The sequence below is a fragment of the Polypterus senegalus genome, chromosome 1 (assembly GCF_016835505.1).
Source record: "Polypterus senegalus isolate Bchr_013 chromosome 1, ASM1683550v1, whole genome shotgun sequence".
NCBI lineage: Eukaryota > Metazoa > Chordata > Cladistia > Polypteriformes > Polypteridae > Polypterus > Polypterus senegalus.
Window position 1 is genome coordinate 123776495 of NC_053154.1, and position 24459 is coordinate 123800953.

General features: G+C 38.4%; 1 protein-coding gene across 1 annotated transcript; it reads left to right on the forward strand.

Moving 5' to 3' along the window:
* Positions 1-211: 211 nt before the first annotated feature.
* LOC120528874 (extracellular calcium-sensing receptor-like) lies at positions 212-12143 on the forward strand. Its single transcript, XM_039752983.1, has 6 exons — positions 212-426; positions 3775-4063; positions 4254-5084; positions 5528-5755; positions 9051-9174; positions 11248-12143. Exons 1-6 carry the CDS (start codon positions 212-214, stop codon positions 12141-12143), a joined length of 2583 nt encoding a protein of 860 aa, XP_039608917.1.
* The last annotated feature ends 12316 nt before the right edge of the window (positions 12144-24459 follow it).

Consider the following 24459-nt stretch of genomic DNA (forward strand, 5'->3'; position numbering starts at 1 on the left):
GTAATACATTTACAGTAAACTCTAAGTAATTGTATCAAAATGGCAGGAAACATGTTTGTATAGACAGTGAGGAGATGTAGCGACTGTCCTATCGAGTATGGGGCGACTTCTATTTTTACTTCTTTGTTTTGCAAACATCTCTCAAGAGAAATAGGTGCATGGAATATAAAATGTACTAAAAACAACATTTACTCAGTTGGTATTTTGTATGATGCGGTGTTTATTGTATTCCTTAGTTCCATTGTCTTTATTTATTAAAGTAATTTCCTCTACAGATGAAGCATGTAAGCTTCAAAGAAAATTTACCTTTAATGGCTTATATCAGAAAGGAGATATTATGTTAGGAGGGATATTTGCTGTACATTTTAGGTCAGTGGCACCGGATTTGTCTTACAGATTTCAGCCTGAACAATGGAAATGTGAGAGGTATGTGTTTGTTTGTGTAGGAGATTTTAATGTGGACATCTTTGAATATGCAGGAGAACGCAAATGATCAATGGAGAAAAATAAACATGTGCTGCTTTATGTCCTTGTTAAAATGTTTCATTTTGTTTCATAACACATTGACATTCTTCTCAGTGTCTGATATGTTTGTTGTAGAAAAAAAGGCTCATTTCAAATAGCAGGAGGTGATTATCAGTTAAACAATTGAATGCAGCAGTGTGGGACATTTAAAAAATGTCATAAATAATAGTTTGTAATGGTTTGTTTATAAAAAGGGTATAACTGATTGCTAATGCTTCACCGTAATTCAACAGTTAGTGTTTCAAAATTATTACAATGAAAACAATCATTTACAGTCTAGGGTCCTGGATTGAAATCTTAGCCTCTCAGTGTCTATGCAAGATTTGGATGTTCTTTCCACATCTGCCTGAGTTTTTCTGCAGGTATTCCAGTTTTACTCCCACATCCCAAAGGCAGGCATGCTAGGATAGTTGGCAACTCTAATTAGCTCTGCATGAGTGAGTGCTGTGGTGTGAATGAGTGTGACCTTTGGAGATCTAACACTTGAACCTGATGCTGTTGGCAGAGGCTTCAGTCTACACACTGCATTGAACCGACTAGATAGTAAATGGGTGGGGTACTAATTCATGTTAAAGCTTAAAAACAAAGATGGGGTAATAAAAGAAATTTTTACAGTCTAAAAATTAAAATTACTTCTGCTGTGCACTGCATGCTAGATCTTAAACCTATGATTTTAAAAGCAGTACCTTTTGTGTTTAATGCTGTACACGTTTACAAAAACTAGTAACATATATTCTCAGTAATAACACTAATGAGTTATATTTTGAACAACTGAGTTTTGAATTGATTTTTTGCATGTAATGTTTAAGGTTACATGGTATATTTTCAAAAGTGTCTATTTGGATTAGTATATTTCATGTAAACTTCTCAAGTATAGGTTTGTAAATCTCTTGTAAAAAACAATGAATGCAAATATATTGTCTTATGCTACCATTAGCTTTTCATCTACACATCATTTTTTCCACTGAATGAAAAATAAAGACAGAAATGCTTTTTGTATTGAGATCAGTTTTAGAAGCAGTCACACACAAGAACATACACACACACACACACACATATACTGTATATATATAGTTGTGTGTTTATATATATATATATATATATATATATATATATATATATATATTGTCACAAGAACGAGACATGGACAGATAAAGAGTTGGGGCAGCCACCGTATATTGTGGTATCCTGGCTGCAAAGTCGTTTTCTTATAGAAATACAGAGCACTGAAGTGCATACAACCGAGTCCAAAACAAGACTGAGGAAACAAAGGAAAAGGGGCAGGTTTTAAAGGGGGAGACAGGAAGTGAGGTCGTATGGATCTGGCACGTGGTCTTCCACCATTGGCTCGTAGCCGGAGGTGACATCAGAGGGACTGGAGCTGGTGTGGCCGACTTCCATTGGCTCAGTCCCGGAAGTGATGTCAGGAGCTCCAGGTGAAGTCCCCCGGGGATGGTCTACAGGCAAGGGAGAAAAAGAGTCAGTGCACTCTGCCACACCCGGCATGCCTCGAACTGCCTTCACTCGAGCCCTTTAGCTGCCTCCCATGCGCGCGTGTGTGACATATATATATATATATATATATATATATATATATATATACTTGTATATAATGTAAGTGTACAATGTGTATAATACATATAGTGGCAGAATTTTTATCTGCTTTAGGTATCTTATTTAAATTCCTGGTCTGGTCACTACTGTGTTAAATCTGCTTGCTATCTTTATGCTTGTGTGAGTTTTATTCAGGTAACCTTTTTACTTTCCACACCCAAAAACATAGCACTGTGTGTATGAGAGTCCACTGTAAATCTGTCATCTCATCTAGGTTTAGTAAAATAAAAATAGTTTCTCTGTGATGCCAGAACTGTTCTACATGGTAGATCAGAGCCAGTCAATCCATTAGGAAAAATAGGTGGCACAATTTATGAAAGTTATGCGGCATGTGCGCTGGAGACTGGGGGCTAATGATCGTTAAACTTGGATGATACTGGGTGGGCCCAGTTACCTGCTGGGTGTCGTTTATGAGAGTAAAATTGCACTGCCTTGTACACCAAGGGTTATGCACTTATTAAAGTAAGTGGTATACACACTTGTGCAGGGGTGCACAGTTTGGACACTGAGGGGGACAAACACACAGGTCTTGAAAGTCTAATAATACCGACTACCATCTATGGACAGCCATGCCAATGACTCCAAATGGGCTTTGACTGGCACTGTGGTATATTCAAAGACTTACTAGCACTGAAGAGTTTTAGTGAAAGTTCATTAGACAGGATAGAATGGTTTAAGTGAGTTTTAAATGGAAAAAAAAGTACTAATAAATAGTAAGAGTTAATATAAATGTATTACTGTAATGAACGATCAAAATGAATGTTATTTTTAAAAAGACAGAAATCTTCTTTACATAATTCCAAAAATAAATGTATAAGAAACTGGCCATAGTTCAATAATTAATAACTGAACGGATGTTGTGGGGTTTCATTTATGTTAATCAGTTTCTTTTTTGTTTTCTGTTTGTTTTACAAAAGATGCACTAATTTTGTATTTAGTAATATGTATACTCCATACATGTCTATTACTTGAGAACTTGTCCCGGCACCCTGCAATTCCACTTAGTGAAAGGCACAATACAAAAATAAACTGAATTGAATAAAATAATCTAAAAAATATTTAAGGAATGCAAAATCCAAAGTTTGTTTCACATGATAAATGATTGCAGGTAACCTTCTTTTATGCCTAACACTGTTGACGTCAATGAGTAAGTTACTGAAGAATAACCAATAAGGGACCTGCTGCAGTTGCTGTGGTTTCCAGGACTGTTTGCAGTTTAATCTTAGCCAGTGCCATCAAGTTCATGTCACATCATGGGTATTGTAATAATAAAATTTTTAACCAAAACAAGAAACCTGCTAACAAACAGGACAGGACCATTGGCACTTGCACCAGAAGGATTCAGGGACAGTTTTTTTACCCACCAGTCATAAAGTTGTTAAATATGGAAGACAGAAACGGATTCACTGTGGCCTAATTTAAAGCTGACCTAACCTGTATGCCTTAGAAAAGGAGATGGATAACTGGAATACCTGGTGAAAACTCACAAAAACATGGCGAGAACAAGTAATCTCCACATAGGCATTGACTGGTGCTAGTATTCAAATCCAGTCTATTGGAACATTGAGACTGTAGTACTAATATGAAACATACAAAAAGAGAGTAATTACTTGTGATTTTATTTTTTGGCTATAGCTTTGATATTGCAGTGTTTCAAAGATCACAAATAATGGTGTTTGCAATAGAGGAAATAAATAATGATGAAACTCTCCTTCCTAACGTAACACTGGGTTACAGATTGTATGACAACTGCATCAATGTACAAGTGGCTATGAGAGCTGCAGTCACTCTGATTGGTGGCTTTGAAGAAGTCACCAATTACAGCTGTGAAGGAGCCCCTCATGTTGTTGCCATAGTGGGAGATCCTGTCTCAACAAACTCAATCGCCATATCAAGACTGCTGGGTCTCTTTGGAATGCCTTTGGTAATTATGTTTCTAAAATATAAAAATAAATCTCAAATACTGCTTTTTAGAAGTATATTTTTATACAGGACCTTGGTAAAGTATAATTTTAACATAATCATAATAATAATTATTATTATTAATAATTACCTTAATCAATTTAAATTTGAATTTGGATAAATATTACTTTTCCATTTTCAATCTTCTGCAGGTCAGTTTTTGCTCAACTTGTGCTTGTTTGAGCAATAAACTGGAATTTCCTACATTTTTCAGGACAATTCCAAGTGATGCATTTCTTGTTAAAGTGATGGCAGAAATAATCAAGCATTATGGGTGGACCTGGGTCGGGATAATTGCAAGTGATGATGAATATGGGCTGTTTAGTCTGAAAAGTTTAGGAGAGGAAGTCAAGAAGTTTGGGTGCATTGCTTTCTCTGAAGCTCTCAATGTTAACAATAAGGAAAAAATGTCCCATCTAATTCAAATTATCAGGCATTCAACTGCCAAAGTGATTGTGGCATTTTTGCAAAAAATGGATGCTGCGGTGCTGGTAGATGAGGTTGCCCATCAAAACATTACTGGAAGGCAATGGATTGCAAGTGATTCATGGAGTCCCTTTCCTACGTTTGCCAACAATGAAAAGTTTGCCTCGTTTGGTGGGACCATAGGTGTTGCAGCAAGAAGAGGGGTGATCCCTGGCCTTGAAAAGTTTCTTTTACAGATTCAAGCTAATAGTGATCCAGAAAATAATTTGAAGAAACTATTCTGGGAGACCATGTTTGAATGCAAATTTGTTCAAGTGAATACTTTTGCTGTAAATATTTCTACACTGGAGAGCAAAAAAGACTGTAAAGGAACAGAGGACATGAGGAACACAAAAACAGCCTACAGCGATGACTCGGATTTAAGAGCCTCCTACAACGTTTATAAAGCAGTCTATTCGTTAGCATATGCCCTTCATAATCTGATGTCCTGTGAAATTGGGAAAGGGCCATTTGAAAATCACACTTGTGCAGATATCCGAAGTGTGCAACCCTGGCAAGTGAGTAAGATTGCATACATTTCTTTTGATTTGTGTAATTTATGAATATTTTTTTTATAATTTATTTGCTCTTAACAAAATTGCCCTTACTTAATGTATCATCAATATTTGCTTTTTCTTGGCCTAGAGCCATAGCCTGTCCTCAGTGTAAAAGGTGAAATGCATAAAAATGATCTGAATGATATACAGTACCAGTCTTTCTATGGGTCTCCCACTGTTCTATTGCTTTAAAATGTAATTCAAAGGATTCTTTATTGATGGAGTAAATGTAAAATTACAGGCTTTCCATTTGTACAAAAACTATACATTGTACAAATAAATTTGTACATTTTAGTAATTTAGATTTTTGACTTTTTCTATCATTATAACTGAAAGCAATACGCCTTATGATCTGTATTAACACTTACAGGTATTGTATACCAAAATGGTAATTTTCATTACAGCTCCTGTACTACTTAAAGAAAGTTAATTTTACAACTCGTCATGGAGAAAGAGTCTCTTTCGATAAAAATGGCGATGCTCTTGCAGTCTTTGACATTGTAAACTGGCAACGAGCAGCAGATGGCACCATGTTCAGTAAAACTGTTGGCGTGTTTGATGAATCAGCACCTGCTACAAAAGAACTTTCACTTAAAGAAGAAGACATTTTCTGGAACTTTGAATCTGGCAAGGTAATTTTTACTCTCTCTGCATCCTCTAAATGCATATCTTTTAAAATTTGTCCTGGTACTGAGTTAGGCGTAGCTCTTTGTCTGTTGCCTTTAGTTTGCTGAAGTGAATAGATCTGCTGCCTCCCAGATGAAGAGAGTTGGATTTTAAAATGGACCAGCTACTGCTTGTGTACAGTTTCTAAATTCTTCCTGTGTCTGACTGTGTCTTTTCAGGGTACTCAAGATTTTCTCACATATCTCTAAGACATGTACAGTATATTAGGTTAAGTGGTGATTGTAAGCAGAGCTTGATGTTAGTGTGTGAGATTATGTGTTTGAAAGTGCCCTGCAATTCACTGGTGATCCTTTTACAGCTGGGTTTTGCTTTGCTCTAAATGTTACCATGATAGGCAGCAGCTTTTGAGATTCCAAGTTGGATTAAGAAGCTGCTATAACATTAGTGTGGATGATTTATAGTACCTTTCAGCTTTACCAATTTGTGAAGAAAGAGAGCATGAATTTCTGGTTAGTTTTACCTGCAAGTGTACCTTGTTGCTTTTCATTGACAAGAGAACTCAGAAGATGTTATAGTTTTCATACCATATTATTGCTAATATAGAATAAATTGTATGTTGTGAATTTTCACTTTTAGTCACTTGATTGTTAGTCACCTTTTAATTTTCTTAAATTGTGTCACCACTTTCAGCTTCTTTCATTTATAGTATGTTTTTAGCTACTGGTTAGTTTTTTAGGTTGCAACCTGTTTTTTAATATTCTTCTGAAAATCTTAGTAGAGCTGTTTGTTGCAGAAAATACTTTTCTATATTTAAAATCTGTCTTTCTGATTTTCATGAGAGAACTACTTAACGGATTTAGATTGATTTTTTTCTATAATTTGCTTGAACATTCCGGTTAATTTTGCGACTTTTCTCATTGCGCTATGTATCATTGTCTGCTTGCGGTACGGATTTATTTGCACGAATCAGGAGAGAGGGGCTTGGACCTCCTCACTCGCACGCCAGCCTCGGTGTGTATCTTACATCTGCTTAGCTAGCGAATGAGAGGACTACTGATCTAGATTGTGTTTCTTCTATAATTTGCTTGAACATTACTGTTGATTTTGTGACTTCTCTCATCGCGCATTGAATCATAGTTCACTTGCAGGAGCGATATATTTGCGTTAATCCAAGACAGAGGCTGTGGGCTGAGGGGAAGGGGAAGTGTGACATCAGGAGTGGGGAGCCGGGCAGGGCCCTCCTCACTTTTTCATTAAGATGTGTGTGGAGCCGTGGGGAATAGCTAGTAGAAAATAAAAAGGTCTGGAGCCATCACCAAGAACTAAATCCAAAGATTTCTTTTATTTAGCATGTGAGGAGCAAGGTTCTCCATAGCAAGTCCGCTTAGTCTTAACAGAACAGCTCCTGTTATCACTTCATTTACATATAGCTGCTAGTAAACATTTCAGTCCCACCAATGAGCACTCAGATAAAAGGTACATTCTGATGATAACCCCTCTGGTATTAAATAACATGCAAGGGTCCCCAAACAGTTAATCATTAAAAGTCTTAATAGACTCTTAAATGTAAACTGTTATCACAGGACAAAGCACAAAGTTAAATATTATATATGATCTCATTTCTTAATATAAAGTGCGCTGGTAAAAGTTAAGTCATGATGTTCAAGCATAACATGCAAGCAGTTTCAGGCACTTTTTTCTTTTTATTTACACTGTTACACTCTCACCCGTTTGGCACACACTACTGCATCTTGTTGCATTCAAATCACTCATATTTTTGCTGAGCTTTCCTCTTACACAATCACATGACCAAATTGTATTGGCTGCACATTTGACATCATCATACAGTTTGCAGTTACAGGAGAACATTAAATGTAACTAATAATTTTACCTCTCAGGATGATCATACCTTGAGCTACTCGTCTTACTCTCCAGTCACCCATTTTCTAGCCCTCACTTTATTGGGCAGGAGCCCATACCAGATACAACAGCAAAGCTTGCTTGGTAGGCCCTTGAAGATATTGATGCAGTTAAGAAACATAAATGGACTTTAAAAGCTGTGCTAAGAAACTGGGATTTCTAAATGTTGTCTGCTTGAATGTAAAACAAATATGAAATGATGCACTGTTTCTCTGTCCTCTGTAATCTGTATGTGTTAGTACAGGTACTGTGATTTGAGGAACTCTTTATGGCAGCCCTTCAGAACCAGACTAAAAGTGAAGATGCCAAATACTGTATATACAAAAAATATTTGTTTATTAGAGAAAACTCACAAGGGAGGAATACAAAAGACAAAGATTGCACACTACATAGTAAAATAAAGGAAGCCAAAGCTTATAGTTATAGTAGTGAGCAAAACCAGCAAGTAAATTTAACCATTTATCTACAAGGCCATGCTATTATTTTTTCCAGTTTTCATCTATATAGAATCTCAAGATTTTACCAGATGGATGAATGGTACCGATGTTCCAAGGTAAAAGTAACCAAGAAAATATTGAGGTAAAAATGAGAATCACACAGGAATTATAGGTAACCTGTGCATGCTAGTGTGGAAAAATAAGGGGTTCTAGGGTGTGGTAGCCCTCAAGAATAGTGTATTGAAGTGGACCCACACAGGGTCTTTGAGTGAGAGAGGAAACTGGGGCTTCCATGAAGCTGAAACAAGTCTCTAAGTATGCCAAATGATTTGCAACAGAGGAAGATCTAAATCTTCCTAATCCTTAATCCAGGCAGACAAAGAAACTAAAACAGACAGAGAAACATAGAAGATGTTAATGGAAGATGCAAGAGATCCTCCAAGCTTCAAAGTGGCAGCTTGGTGAAAAAGACCACTTCTGTCATCCTAAGGCAAAGGACAGTAACCACGGATATCTGACAGAAGACTTTTAAGCAGCTAGGTTGTAACAAAGGAGGAGCCAAGCTAACAGAATGTTTGACACAGAGATCAGGCTTGCTGGGACATTGGAAGCCACTAATGAGGGTTTCAACTTGATGTTCCTATAGCTAATGAGTAACACCTTTAAAATGACTTTAGGACATAGCCGAAAAATTATTCCAGTGAGGGGTTTCAGTGAGACTAAAAAAGGAAGTCTTGACATAGACATGAAGAAATTAAAGTGTCGTTCATTGTTGAACATTGTTGTACATGGATGTTGACAAACAAAAGCATTGATCTTTTTTTAGCCAGGTCCAAGTATACAACTAGGAATTTATACTTGTTATTGTTTCCTCTGTTATTCTGATATGTTTCAGATTTATCCCTCTGTTGTACTATTTATAACAATGCAATACATTTCCTAGGTTCCAGAGTCTGTATGCAGCAAAAGTTGTCCACCTGGCACACGAAAAGCCACCAGGAAAGGGGAACCAATATGCTGTTTTGATTGCATTCCATGTACAGATGGCGAAATTAGTTATCAAGTTGGTAAGTAACATCTATAGTTATAAATTTACCGTGAATTACCAGAACTAAACACGAAGAGTTTAGCTGTCTGTCTCTCTCATTAATATCTGGCTGACACAACAGATGAAATGAATACTTTTAATATTCAATGACATGTGTATGTACACAGAAGAGGGAAGCCAGGATTATATTATAACACTTTCAGATTCACTTAATCTGTATCAGGAACACAGAGCCAGAGCCTTTCCCAGCAAAACTGGATACCTCAGGGCCCATTCATGCTTACACTCTCAATAGGCCATCAATTACCCCAGTATGCACTTCTCTGGGGACGTGGGAAGACAATCAGAGTACCCAGAGGAAAGTCCTCCCAGACCTGGGGAGAAGGTGCATACTGCACCAGGACAAAGATCAGGCATGGATATCTGAACCCAAGACACTGAACTAATGAAGCAGTATCACTAACCAATGCTTCGCTTTGCTGCCCACGGAGCCAGAATTGTATTACCGTATCTAATTTCTCTTCTAAGTACATCAATATTTTATGCAAAAATATCACTCCTTCTGTGTAAAGAAATGTCACTACCATGCGTTATTCAATGCTGGTGCAATTCCGCAGCAGAGCATCCATGTTAATCTGACCTTGGTTTCAACTAGACCAATGGCAGAGTGCTGTGCTGTGTGAGTTTGAACTACCCATAAGCCATTGCAAATGTGTTGTTTTGTGTCAGCTTCTATTCATTGTAATTATCATGTAATATTCAAATTACCTTTACTTTTTGATTTATCCTTGTACAATATAATACAAAATACAGTACATTGGTCTCGTGGCCAAGTACAAGAATGACAGTTCAGGACTGCGGAAAGAAATTCTGGGACACCAACTGGGTTGTCCCTTTTATTCATTTGAAGACAAACAAGCTGAAAAGAACAGAAATAGCTCTCACTGATGCATGTCTCTTCAATGGGAAATCAAAACAAGTAAAATGATGAGGTTTTTATCATTATTAGAGGAGCTCGTGGGTTGCTTTGAGCAAAAGTGATGCCTTCTTCCGAGATGCCCAGGGTATTATGGCAATTAGACTGGAAGGGTTGGAGTTAAATGCCTTCTTTGGGTGGCTTCTCAGCGCTGTGGGGAAAGAAGGAGATGACAGCGAGTTATTACATAACTTGACTGAGTCTGTGAGGAGGTCCTCCATCTCGGCATGTGTGACAGGCTACAGAAGTCATTGACAATATACACAGTGTGGCAGAAGATGTGATTCTGATAATTTGTCTAATGTGTATAATCTGTTTAAGAGCCTAATTATGAGAAATACATTTTCTTAAGAGAATGGCGCTCCAATAACATTTGAAAAAAGACTGGAGTGTGAAGCTGGTATAAGCTGGGTGGCTGCAATCCAGATACAGGTGGAATAGATTGTTTAGAGCTGTGGAAAGTTAGTGCCAATAATTACTGATGCACTTTTGGCAGTTCTCTGCAGAAATCTATATTCCTGGGCATTCAGGTTGCCAAACCACACATCCTGTCAGGATACTCTTGATAGTGCAATGATAAAAGGTTCCGTGTAATATAACTACCATTCCAAAGTTTTTTAGGCCTTCTCAGAAGGAATTTAAAAATGTGCAAGACAGGTATATTGGTGACTCCAATTTGGCCCATCTATTATTTGGTAAGTTAAGTTCTACTTTGCACAAGAGTATACCATGGATAATCCCCAGTTTACTGTCACCCTGCATTGGACTATGCAAGTTGGTAAAATTCATGAATGATTGAACAAACACCCTTGAGCAAGGCCCTTAACCTGAAAATTGCTTCAGGGGTGCTGTATAATGGCTGACCCTGCACTGTGACCCCTAAAGGTCATGCAAAAAGACTATTTCCCCTCAGGGATTAATAAAGTATATATATATATATATATATATATATATATATATATATAAACTATTTCAAATACTGTCTCATATGATAATTAGAATGGAGTTTTATCCAATAGAAGAAATTAATTACACATATGTCTAATATAGCATACCTGCACTGAATCTGAACAGTCTATGCTTAATCTGTGATTGTTTTTTTTTTCTCTGTCATAGACTCAACTGAGTGTGTGAAGTGCTCACCGGAGTTTTGGTCAAATGATAAACGCGACCAATGTGAGCCAAAAGAGGTTGAGTTTCTCTCCTATGAAGATGCAATGGGAATCACTTTAAGCACAACTGCTATATCAGGAGTTTGTTTATCTGTCGGGGTTTTGGCGATTTTCTTCCGCTATAGGCACACTCCAGTTGTGAGGGCCAACAACTCAGAGCTGAGCTTCCTTTTGTTGGTGTCGCTCACCCTATGTTTCCTTTGTTCACTTTGCTTCATTGGACAGCCATCCAATTTGACATGCATGCTAAGACATGTGGTATTTGGCATCAGCTTTGTTTTATGTATTTCTTGCATTCTTGTAAAAACTATCGTTGTGATTGCCGCCTTCAAAGCTACGTTACCAGGTAATAACATGATGAAGTGGTTTGGTGTTTCCCAGCAGAGGGGTACTGTCTTTTTCTTTACTTTAATACAATCTCTAATATGTATAATTTGGTTGACCACATCCCCTCCAGTCCCAATTAAAAACACCAAATATCAAAATATAAAAATTATTTTTGAGTGCGATATCGGGTCACAAACAGGGTTCAGCTGTTTGCTGGCGTATATTGGACTTTTGGCTTGTGTCTCCTTCTTATTAGCATTCCTGGCAAGAAACCTGCCAGACACGTTCAATGAAGCCAAATTCATCACTTTCAGCATGCTGATCTTCTGTGCTGTGTGGATCACTTTCATACCTGCTTATATCAGCTCTCCCGGAAAGTACACAGTAGCTGTGGAAATTTTTGCCATTTTAGCTTCCAGTTTTGGCCTCCTCTTTGCAATCTTTGCCCCAAAATGTTATATTATTCTTCTCAAACCAAATCAAAATACGAAAAAGGCACTAATGGGAAGGTAAGATAGGAAAACATGACTGATAAAAAGCCTAATATATTGGAAAATAAAGAAAGAAAAGCCCATTTCCTGCCACATGAGGTCAACTGCTTACACCAGGGGGCTGAAACATTTCATGTGGTAATAAAAAATGAATACACAATTAACTAAACAGATCAGATAATCCTCCTCTTAAGAAATCCCTGCTGACAGAGGGGCTACTTTTGCTATAAGCAGACATGGGGACAGAGGAGGCAGAAAAAAAGGACCTGACATGGGTTTCATCTCCTTCTTGACAAGTATCCTTTTGAAGATCTAAAATATGTTTTTTTGCAAATAACTCAACTGAAATAACAAATACTTGCATATCATACATATGAGGAATTGCTGAAAGATGTTCAGTTCATAATTAGTTGTATATTTATTAGGTGGTAATGTGCCAAAGCTGTCAGGATCACCAATATTTTGGTTTTACCATTAGCCTTGGCTCATTATGCAGCATTAAACAAGTGGCAGAGCCCTCTCATACAAGCCTGCAGTTTGTGTTAGAATATTTATATAAGGAATCCTATGATAGTGAATGGCATAAAAAAGAAAATCAACTACAAAAATAAGGCAGACATTTATATAAGTAAAAAACAAAAATGTTGGGTGGTGAAACCAGGAATTATATGCGTCCTTATTGGCATTCGTTTTGAAGTTATTTACCAAGTAGACCCCAGATATCTTTTGAAACATTGCATAGAAACATACATTGAATTAATTCACTGATTTTCCATGTAATGCCCCACTTGTCCTGAATTTTTTTTTTAATTCTCTATGTAATAAACTTAATAAGTTATAGCGCAATGAAAATTGCATAATTAGATCTGGACCACCCTATATAAGGAATGTAAGAAAGGCACATTAGTTTTATTCTTCTTTATTAAAAGAGCATCATCATATTTTGGTGGTCATGATGGGATTGTAAACCAAGAAAGATAGCGTACAGTGGATTCAGAAAGTATTCAGACCCCGCAGTGGCCCTTGAACTGAAGCTTCAACTGTTATGTGGCCTCTTTGCAACCAGCAGTGAGATTTGTGTATCCACTGTTGTTTTCTTCAATGGGGCTATTCCACAATGATCATCATGATTTTTTTTTAAATATAACCACTACATTTTAAAATTAAAATTTCTGCTCTGCATTATTTCACTTGTCAAAGTCACTGGTGTGAATAAAAATTTCCTATGCCTTACATTTATTGATTTTTGAGTAGATTAAAAGTAGGGAAATCTCATATATATGCATGATGCATCCTAGAATGATGAAATAAAACACAGAAAAGACCAGTCAGCATATTATTTTATTTTAGACACAGGAGAATAAATACTACATGAAGCTGATTTTGCAAAAAAATAAAAAAATGTTTTTTTCTGGCAACATATTCACATACAGTTTTGTCATACAAGAGCTTCTTGCAATGTAATTTTCTAGAAACAATATGTATAAAGAATTTAAGCACTTTTCAGTCATGATATATCAATTTTTTTTCTTTATAAAGAATAGCTTTGAAAAATGCCTTTCTAGTTCACAGTTTATGATAGACATACATATTTTAATACAAAATGTACTCTCTGTCATAAATGTTAATAGTGTTTAAAATTATTCATGATTATTTCATATTAAATATGTTTTGAATGCAAAATCCTTAATCTGAATGTTTTGTTTCATTTACAGCTAGTCTACACGATACTTTAATAACCATTAAATGTTTGTTTTAAATATTATTTGGTACTGAATTACATTATATTTTTATTATTTTTTTTAAAACCCTTCTCATACAGTAGACACTCAAAATTTTTAAGCAATGAGGACTAAAGTCATTTCTGGGGTCCCTTCTGGGTTAGTGATTCTGAAGCTTAACCTTCATTAGTTTCATAGTAGATCTGCTTTTGAGACTTCTTCACTTTTTCACATTTTGCTAAGTTTCAGCCTTTGGCTAATATCATTTAAATTAATTTTGTCCTCACATCAAGGAACACTCAATTCCCCAGAATAAAAAGCAAAAACATGATTTTAGAAGCTTTTGCAAATTTCTAAAATTATTAAAAATTAAATTATATAATTTACATAAGTATTCAGACCTTTTACTCGATACTTGAATTGAAGCACCTTTGGCAGTAATTACATCCTGGAGTCTTCTTGGGTATGACGCTTTGCACACCTGAATTTTGGGATTCTTCTCTACAGAACCTTTCAAATTCTGTCAGGTTGGATGTAGACCGTTGTTGGACAGCAATTTTCACATTTCTCTAGAGATGTTCAATTAGGTTCAGGTTTGGGCACTGGCTGAGTAACTCAAGGACATTTCCAGAGTTGTCTCTAAGCCACTGCTGTGTTATCTTGGCTTTGTGCTTATAGTCATTGTCCTGTTAGAAGGTGAACCTTCTGCCCAGGTCAAGAGTTCTCTGGAGTAGGTTTTCATTAAAGATATCTTTTTACTTTGCTCTGTTCAGTTTTCCCTCAACCATGTTTAGTCTCTTGGTCTCTGTCACTGAAAAAAAACCCTCGCATATGATGCTGCAATCACCATGTATTGTAATTGGAATGGTATTACACAGGTGATGAGAGGTGCCTGGTTTCCTCCAGACGTGATGCTAATCTTGTTTTTATTAAACCAGAGTATCTTGTTTTTCACAGTCTGTTAGACATTTTGTTACATTTTTGTAAACTCCAAGTGGTGTTCCATTTGTATTTTACTGTGAAGAGCATTCCATCTGGCCAGTGTGTCATAAAGCCCAGACTAGTGAAATGTTATAGTAGTGGTTGTCTTTCTGGAAGTTTCTATCATCTTCACACAGGTTCTCTTCCAGTGTGACATTCAAGTTCTTAGTCACATCTCTTACCATGAACCTTCTTCCATGAACAGTTGTGGCTGTTCCAAACTTCCTCCACTTAGGAATTATTAGGACAATTGTGCTTTTGGGAGCTTCCAATGCTGCAGAATTTGTTTTTGGCCTTCCCCCTATCTGTGCCTTGACACAATCCTGCATCTAACCTCCACAGACAATTCCTTCATCTTACTGGCATGGTTTTTGTTCTGATACACATTGTGGGTCCTTATACAGACAGTTGTGTGCATTTCTTAATCTTGTCCAGCCAATTGAACTGACCAAAGTTGTACTTTAAACAAGGTGTAGAAATATCTTGATGATGTTCAATACAATGGGATGCACCTGAGTCAGATTACAGGTGTCATAGCCAATTGTCTGAATACTGTCTGTATGATATTTCAGATATTGTTTTAATAAATTTGCAAAAATGTATAAAATCCTGTTTTTCTTTTGTCATTTTGGGGTATTGAGTGCTCCTTAATGGAGGAGAAATGAATTTAAACAATATTAGCACAAGGCTGCAACATTACAAAATGTGAAAAAGTGAAGCTGTCTGAATACTTTCTAAATCCACTGTATATTAGAATAAAGTGTGAAATAATCACAAATATACTAATGCTACTCATTTATGCGGTTGTTTTTTATTTTAAATAAAATATTTTGCTTAATTAAGCACAACCTCCTAATGGGTCTCATGGGGTGTAATAGAGGGCCATATTCTATGATGTTTAGAAAGTAAATACATTATGGTTTATCTGAAACTTTTGCTTTACAGAGCCTGATTCATTATACTGTAATTCTCTTTCACCATCTCTCTCTGTGTCACTCAAAATAAGATGATTCCAGTCGGGCTTATATACCCAAAGTTTTGCATTAATTAGTGGTGTTTTCCAACAAAACATCTGTTCGTTGGTTAAAAGGTTCATTACAAGGTCAATAACAATAGAGGTAAAGCAAGAAATAATCCTGGATCAGATCCAACCCACAGTTCATCATTGGGTTCATACAGTATTTAAATACTTGCACACTTTAGAGACACCAGTTTATACACTCTGAATGCCTTCGGGAGTTGAAATAGAAAATCTACACAAGGAGAATCAGGGCAGGAGATCACACTCAGGCAGAGTTATAAGACTCAACTTTAAAATGACTGAATGCTGAGTTACATAGTCACACTTTATTTCAGGTCTCTCTAATTACTGAATGGTTACTTTTCAATTATGTGTATACTATGGTCCTGACCCTGAAATGAAGCATATGAGAAAATAGATGAACCACCGTCAGTTCATCTCAACTCAACAGAGATATTTGGTGAGTATAATCCACTACAGAAGGTCAAATTTAATGTCACTTTAGTAAACAAATAGCTGCCCATGAAGCCTGAAATGGTTTTGCCACATGTAACACCAGTTTGGAATGAGGGGTGGGTGGTTTAAAAGCACAAAAGATAATTCAGGTTCTAGTCAGGAGGTTTCATGGACAGAAGGAAAAAGCCACAGTTGAAATAAACTAAGGAGTGTGATTTGTAGCATCTGAAATGTAGAAAAAATGGTTCTAAACATCTGGGAAAGAAGACCCCTTAAATGTCTTTCTAAAGTTCATAGCAATGTCACTCATAAATATTCACATGTACAATTCTAAGCGAATTTCAAAAATGGATTTGTATCTTCAGAAAGGTAGCCAGGAAAATTTTGTTAAACATTTATTTTTTTGTTGTTTCTATTCACTTTACAATGGGAAAATATGCCAATTTAAAATTTATAATCTTTGAAATAGAAATAATCTTTCCCAATATACCACTTTATTATGGGCTTAGTAAATATGTTAAATACTATTAAAACAAACTGTTATTAGTCATTCTTAGTGCTTTTTTGTACTTTACAAATGCTATATATATATAAATTATTCTCAGAATGTGCTAATAAATGATCTCTCCCAAGTCATGAAGAAGGCTAAGCTAGAGTACACAGGAAAAATTGAGGGCAAATCTTCTGATTCCAGAGACACAAGGTGTATGTGTCATGGAATTCCGGCCATAATGGATTATAAAATAACACCACAGGTTGAGGTCATCGACACCTCCCTCTTTGATAGGCTAAATGAGTTCTATGACAGGTGCAGCACTGAATCATATACCAGGGAAGAAAACCATTCCATGTGATGTTGAGCAGACACTTAGACTTTGTACAATTGATCTGAGGAGGACATTGAGCAGCATCAACCAACTTAAAGCTGCAGAACTTGATAACATTCAGTACCTAGTTGGGTGTTAAACTACTATGCTGCTAACTTAGCAGGTGTTTTTACAGACATCTTTAATATCTCTCTGCAACAGACTGCCATCATCATTCCTGTGTCCAAGAAAACAACTGTAACCTGCCTCAGTGACTACCATCCTGTAGCATTGACCTCTGTCATAATTAAGTGCTTTGAATGACTAGTCAAGGGTCACATTAAAGCTAGCCTCTCACCATCACTGGATCCCTTACAGATCGTGTATAGTGCCAATCAGTCAACAGATGACGTGGTCACACCTGTCTTGCACACCATCCTATCCAAGCTATGTCATAATTTTTTATTGCCTCAAGACTTTAATACAATCAGCCCACACCAGCTAATGGTTAACTTTCTCTACTCATATTGGATACCTCACTTTGTCACTAGATCTTTGAATTCTTGTCAGAAAGACAACAGACAGTATGTGCACAGGACAGCATGCTCAGTCCATTGCTCCTTACTTTGCTAACACATGATTGTACATGTACATGTAAGTTCATGATACAACAGTAGCCGATGAGTAGTACAACTCATCAGTAATGAAGATGAAAATCTTACAGAGAAGAGGTGGAACAGTCTGTGAGCTGTCATGGGGACAACAATCTGTTCCTTAATGTCAATAATACAAAAGAGTTGATTGTGGAAATCTCCCACTGTATATCAGTGGCTTTCCTGGGGAAATCCTTGGGTGTCTTCATCACTGGGGATCTCTCCTGGACTCTTAATACCACACACCAGGTCTAGAAAGCTCAGCAGAGGTTGCACTTCCATTAGGGAGCTGAAATGAGTGACAACCCTCCCCTTCCATCCTCACCACCTTCTAACTGGAGCACTAGTAAGTGTGTCCTGATGACCTGCATTACATCTTGGTATGGAAATTGCAGTGTACAAAACTATGCAACATGAGGTGAGGATGGCTGAGAGGGTTATCAGGGTCTCTCTCCCTTCCAATGAGGACATTTTTAAGGACAGGTGGAAGAAGAAAGCCCTCTACATTGTGAGAGATTTCTTACACCCCTCTTATGGACTTTCAAACTTTTGCTAACTGGTAGGAGATATCACTCCATAAAATCAAGAACAGCCAGTATGTGCAATAACCTCTTTCCACAGACAATAAAACTGCTAAACTCTGTAACATGCACATAACAAGCTTGTTTTTATACACTTATTTATTTAATTTTAACTGTAGTATTTAATTGACTGCTTTATATTTTTAACTCATTTTTTAACTTAAATAATAAAACATAAATACTATAATGACGCAGACAAGTTGCACCAGCCAGAACTGAGTCACACATTGTATGAGCTGAGATTCCATCATGTAAAAGTCCAGAGGCAAATACAAGAACTCCTTTTAAGGATAGCAGGCTAGCTAAAAGAGAAATCTAAAGAGCAAAAGAACCCATTCTGGCACTTACACTGGTATTACATTGGTATCAGAAGCAGGACAAAGAAAAGGTCTACGTTCTCACTCAGCAAAGCGATGAATGCTGCAGTGTCCCAAAATGGATTTACTGAGCTCTTCAAAATTGTTGATAGAGAGTGTTGAGCCTGAGATCCAGGATCTGGAGTGACATCTGCAGCATCAGACCAGGAAAGAAAACTGAGAGACTGCTTCTACATTTGTTGATGGTACATTGGTCTTAGTGCTTGGATGCCAGGAGAGCTTCAGGCTCATAGACCTAGCAAAAAGTGCGGCAGAACAAGTTGCCACTGACCCCAGGTAAGCCATGATGTGAAGTAGGGCCAGTTGTAAAACTGTTTAGTGGAAGGACAATGAAAACTACAGAAGTTTTAAAGAGCAGCTTTGGAGGTAGAGACTTATAACTGAGATCTGCACTTTGATCACCATTTGCACAGTCGGTTTATGGCAGAAAGACAACAGGGAAACTAGTACAACTGCAGCTCCAGTTAAAGAGGTTTGTCTACTCAATTACAATCAACAGATTACCACACAGAAGTGCAGCATTTAACACCACTGCTGTACTGCGTGACAGCATAGCACTCAATATCGGGATCCCGGGCACTCGGGAACAGCATGGGGACGATGTCTGGATGCATCATGGACTCTACTGGGAACCAGTTTGTCCAAGTTGTACGCCACTTTTAAAGACTGACAAAAACACGGCCAAAACCCCCCAAAAAAATACATTTTACAGGAAAAATGACACTCTAAAATATTATATGCCAGTGCCTGCAGGTGAGCTGACGCTCTAAAACATTGTCGGGCAACCAGTGAATTTTCTAGGGACGCTGCGAAAACTTTTGTAAAATATTTAAAATTGCTAGTGTTTTTAAACTTTTGGTTGATTAAAAAGATAATGTTTAAAAAAAAAATTTATGTTGGAAAAACAGATAATGGAACACTTACGGAAATGAAGTCTAAGAAACGCGAGAGACTTCAAATGATCGACAAGGAAATGCGCATCTGTCTTTCGAAAATTGATCCTCACATCAGTCTCATTTGTGCTGAAAAACAATCTCAACATTCACATTAATTAAATTTAAGATTTATCCTTTGATTCCTTTATTAATAAAATATCTTTCAGACTTGTAAAATTAACTGTTTTTATTGGCGATTGTCCATTGATTGTGTCGTCACGACTTTATTTATGGGTAGTCTCTCAGGTGTGCCGCGAAAGAAAATTTTTGGACAGTGCGACGCAACTCAAAAAAGGTTGCCTTTCACTGCTCTAAAACATGATATGGGAGTGCCTGCAGGTGAACTGATGCTCTAAAACATCTAAAACATTTTTTTTTTTTTTGTTTTTTCTGTCCCCCCGGCCATTGAACCTTACTCTTATTGGATGTTAATTAATGTTGATTTATTTTGTTTTCTTATTGTGTCTTTTATTTTTCTATTCTTTATGTAAAGCACTTTGAGCTACTGTTTGTATGAAAATGTGCTATATAAATAAATGTTGTTGTTGTTCTAAAACATTATATGCAAGTGCATGCTGTTTAGCAGCCGATGACGTGTTCCGGTCAGCCAATCTCTGTAATGCCAGCACCTGACATGGCTACTGGCATTACAGTGAGGGCAGTGCTTACCTGCCCCTTGATTGGCTGTCTCCAACCCGCGAAACGTGCCGGGCAGAGACTCGAGCATGGCGCACAAGTACATGTGGTGTTCAGCCAAGCAAGCTCGCTCATCACTATACACAACATATCTGCTGCGCTAACTAACAATGAAACACTGAAGACGTCTGCTGATGTGCTTTTGTCACTGTCAGCACAACCTAAATGCTGTTTAGAAGAGTTGTGCACCATTTCAAGGAATTGGAAATGCTCAGTGCGGACAACGACTTTGCAGAGAAGGGTATGTAATGGCACCAACAAGCTGCATCAGCCAGGAATGAATCATCAAAAGTAGCTGGAATTCTATCATGAAAATGAACAGCTTCAGCAAGTGGCACTGAAACTATAAAAATGGCAAACCTACAGTGTCGCAGAGTTCCAATTAGTGTGGCAAAGGAGAGCAATCCATTTGAGAATAGTTCCATCTCTGCTTTCTGCTCAGTGCCACCATCTCCAACCCATATAACATAGCTGGCCTCACTACTGTCTTGTAGACCTTCCCTTTCACACTTGCTGATACCCATCTTTCTCACAAATCACTACTGACACTCTTTTCCACCCATTCCACCCTGCCTGCACTCTCTTTTTCACCTCTCTTCCACAATACCCATTACTCTGAATTGTTGATCTCAAGTATTTAAAATCATCCACCTTCACCAACTCTATTCCCTGCATCCTCACTGTTCCCCTGACCTCCCCCTCATTCACACACATATTCTGTATTCTGTCTTGATCCTACTGACCTTCATTCCTCTCCTCTCTAGAGCATACCTCCGCCTCTCCAGGGTCTCCTCAACCTGCTCCCTACTCTCACTACAGATCACATCGTCATCAGCAAACATCAAAGTCCATGGGGACTCCTGTCTAATCTCGTCTATCAACCTAACCATCACCATTGCAAATAAGAAAGGGCTCAGAGCCGATCCCTGATGTAATCCCACCTCCACGTTGAATGGATCCATCACTCCTACTGCAGTTCTCACCACTGTCACACTTCCCTCGTACATTTCCTGTACAACTCTTACATACTTCTTTGCCACTCCCGAATTCCTCATACAATATCACAACTCCTCTCGAGGCACCCTGTCATATGCTTTCTTCTGGTCCACAAAGACACAATGCAACTCCTTCTGGGCTTCTCTATGCTTCTCCATCAACACCCTCAGAGCAAATATTACATCTGTGATGCCCTTTCCTGGCATGAAACCATACTGCTGCTCAATAATCATCACCTCCCTTCTTAACCTAGCTTCCACTACTCTTTCCCATAAGTTCATGCTGTAGTTACTACAGCTCTGCACACACCCCTTATTCTTAAAAATCAGTACCAGTACACTTCTTCTGCACTACTCAGGCATCCTCCCACTTTCCAAGATTCCATTAAACAATCTGGTCGAAAACTCCACAGCCATCTCTCCTAAACACCTCCATGCTTCCACAGGTGTATCATCTGGACCATTGGCTTTTACATTCTTCATCCTCCCCATAGCTGTCCTTACTTCCTCCTTGCTAATCCGTTGCACTTACTGATTCACTATCTCCACATAATCCAACCTTCTCTGTCTCTCATTCTCTTCATTCATCAGCCTCTCAAAGTACTTTTTCCATCTGCTCACCAAACCCTCCTCACTTGTGAGTATGTTTCCATCTTTATCCTTTATCACCCTAACCTGCTGCAAATCTTTCTCAGCTTGGTCCCTCTGTCTAGCCAATCGGTACAGGTGCTTTTCTCCCTCCTTAGTGTCCAGCCACTCATACAACCCATCATACGCCTTTTCTCTAGCCTTTGCCACCTCTCTCTTCTCCTTGCGCCTTTTCTCTTTGTACTCTTGTCCACTTTCTGCATCTCTCTTACTATCCTACTTCTTCTTCACCATCCTCTTCCTCTGTATACTCTCCTGTACTTCCCCAATCCACCACCAGGTTTCCTATTCCTCCTTCCTCTATGCACATGTCACGCCAAGCACTCTTCTAGCTGTCACTATTACTACTTCCGCTGCAGTTGCCCCAGTTCTTCACTGCCACCCAGTGCCTGTTTCACCTCCTCCACAAACTCAACCTTGCAGTCTTCCTTTTTCAACTTCCACCATTTGATCCTTGGCTCTGCCTTCACTCTTTTCCTCTTTTTCTTGATCTCCAATGTCATTCTACAGACCACCATCCTATGTTGCCTAACTACACTTTCCCCTGCCACCACTTTGCAGTCTTTAATCTCCTTCAGATTGACTCTTCTACATAGGATATAATCTACCTGTTTGCATCTTCCTCCACTCTTGTACGTAACCCTATGTTCCTTCTTCTTCTTAAAAGAAGCAGCCATGCCTATCATTTTTGCAAAATCCACTATCCTCTGACCTTATTCATTCTTCTCCTTGACACCATACCTACCCATCACCTCCTCATCTGCTCTGTTCCCTTCACCAACATGTCCATTGAAATCCGCTCCAATCACCACTTTCTGTCTCTTGGGTACACTGTCCATTACCTCATCCAACTCACTCCAGAAATCTTCTTTCTCATCCCTCGAAAACCCAATTTGTGGGGCATATGCACTAACAACATTCATCATCACACCTTAAGTTTCAAGCTTCATAATCATTACTCTGTCTGACACTCTTTTCACCTCCAAAACACTCTTGAAAATAATCTCTACCCCATTTCTTTTTCCATCCACACCATGACAGAACAATATGAATCCACCTTCGATCCACCTGGCCTTACTCCCCTTCCATTTAGTCTCTTGTATGCACAATATATCAGCCTTCGTTCTCTCCATCATATCTGTTAACTTGCTTCCCTTACCAGTCATACTGCCAACATTCAAAGTCCCTACCCTTATTTCCACTCTCTTTACCTTCCTCCTGTCCTTCTGCTTCCGGACTTGTCTCCCTCAACTTCTTCGCCTTCTTTGGCCAATATTGTTGTCTGCATATTGATCTGGCAAAATTTTACACCTGATGCCCTTCCTGACGTAATCCTCCCCATTTATCCGGGCTTGGGACCGGCATGAAGAAACACACTGATTTGTGCACCCCCTGTGGCTGGGCTACTAAAGTACATTAATAACATTTCTAAATGTAAAAAGAAGTCATTGAAAGTTTAACAGAGATCTCACATCTATCAAATCTGGTTGAAGGCGGTTAAGGATATACAATTCTCCATTAACTTCCATTCAGGAAGTGGTCCCCTGAGGCAGAGCAGACACTGAGAGACTGCTTTGGAACTACGGACTGGGATATCCTGCAGGGATCACATAGTGAGAACATTGAGGGGGTTGTTGAATGCACTACTGATTAAATCAACTTCTGTATGGACATTGTAGTTCCAGTAAGAACAGTACGCTGCTATGCTAACAACAAGCCATGAATTACAAGTGACATCATGGGCCTTTTAAACCAGAAGAAAAGGGCTTTTAAAGGCAGTGATCAGCATGAGCTCAAACGCGTGCAGAAGGAACTCCGAGTCCAGCTCAGGGTGGCGAAGGAGCAGTACAGGAGAAAGCTGGAGCAGAAGTTGCAGAATAACAGCATGAAGGAAGTGTGGGATGGGATGAAAATCATCACTGGCTGCAGCTCGAAGCAGGGTGCCACCATCGAGAGAGACATGGAAAGAGCAAACCAGAAGAACAACTTCTTTAACAGGTTTGACCACCCTAACCCATGCTCACCTCGTAGTACTGCATCCTCCAACCATTCTTCTGCTGATTCCAGCATAGGAGAGACATCCCCACCCACAATTACAGCAGCACAGGTGAGCAGAGAGCTGAGGAGACTTTGTGCCAGAAAAGCAGTGGGTCCAGATGGAATATCACTGAAGGCCTATGCGCTGGAGCTGGGGAGACCTACAGCAGATCTTCAACCTGAGGCTGGAACAGGGGAGAGTCCCAAGGCTTTGGAAAACATCTTGTATCACCGTAGTCCCAAAGGTATCACGTCCTAGTGAGCTGAATGACTTCCGGCCTGTCGCTCTGATGTCACATGTGATGAAGACCATGGAGTGGCTGCTGCTTCACCACCTGAAGCCACATGTCCGCCGCGCCCTCGACCCTCTACAGTTTGCATACCAGGAGAAGGTGGGAGCGGAGGATGCCATCATCTATATGCTACACTGA

Coding starts and splice junctions, on each gene's coding strand:
- LOC120528874 (XM_039752983.1), top strand. CDS start 212: ATGCGGTGTTTATTGTATTCCTTAGTTCCATTGTCTTTATTTATTAAA. Junction 4,064..4,253: donor GTCTCTTTGGAATGCCTTTG/GTAATTATGTTT, acceptor AATCTTCTGCAG/GTCAGTTTTTGCTCAACTTG. Junction 5,756..9,050: donor GGAACTTTGAATCTGGCAAG/GTAATTTTTACT, acceptor TACATTTCCTAG/GTTCCAGAGTCTGTATGCAG.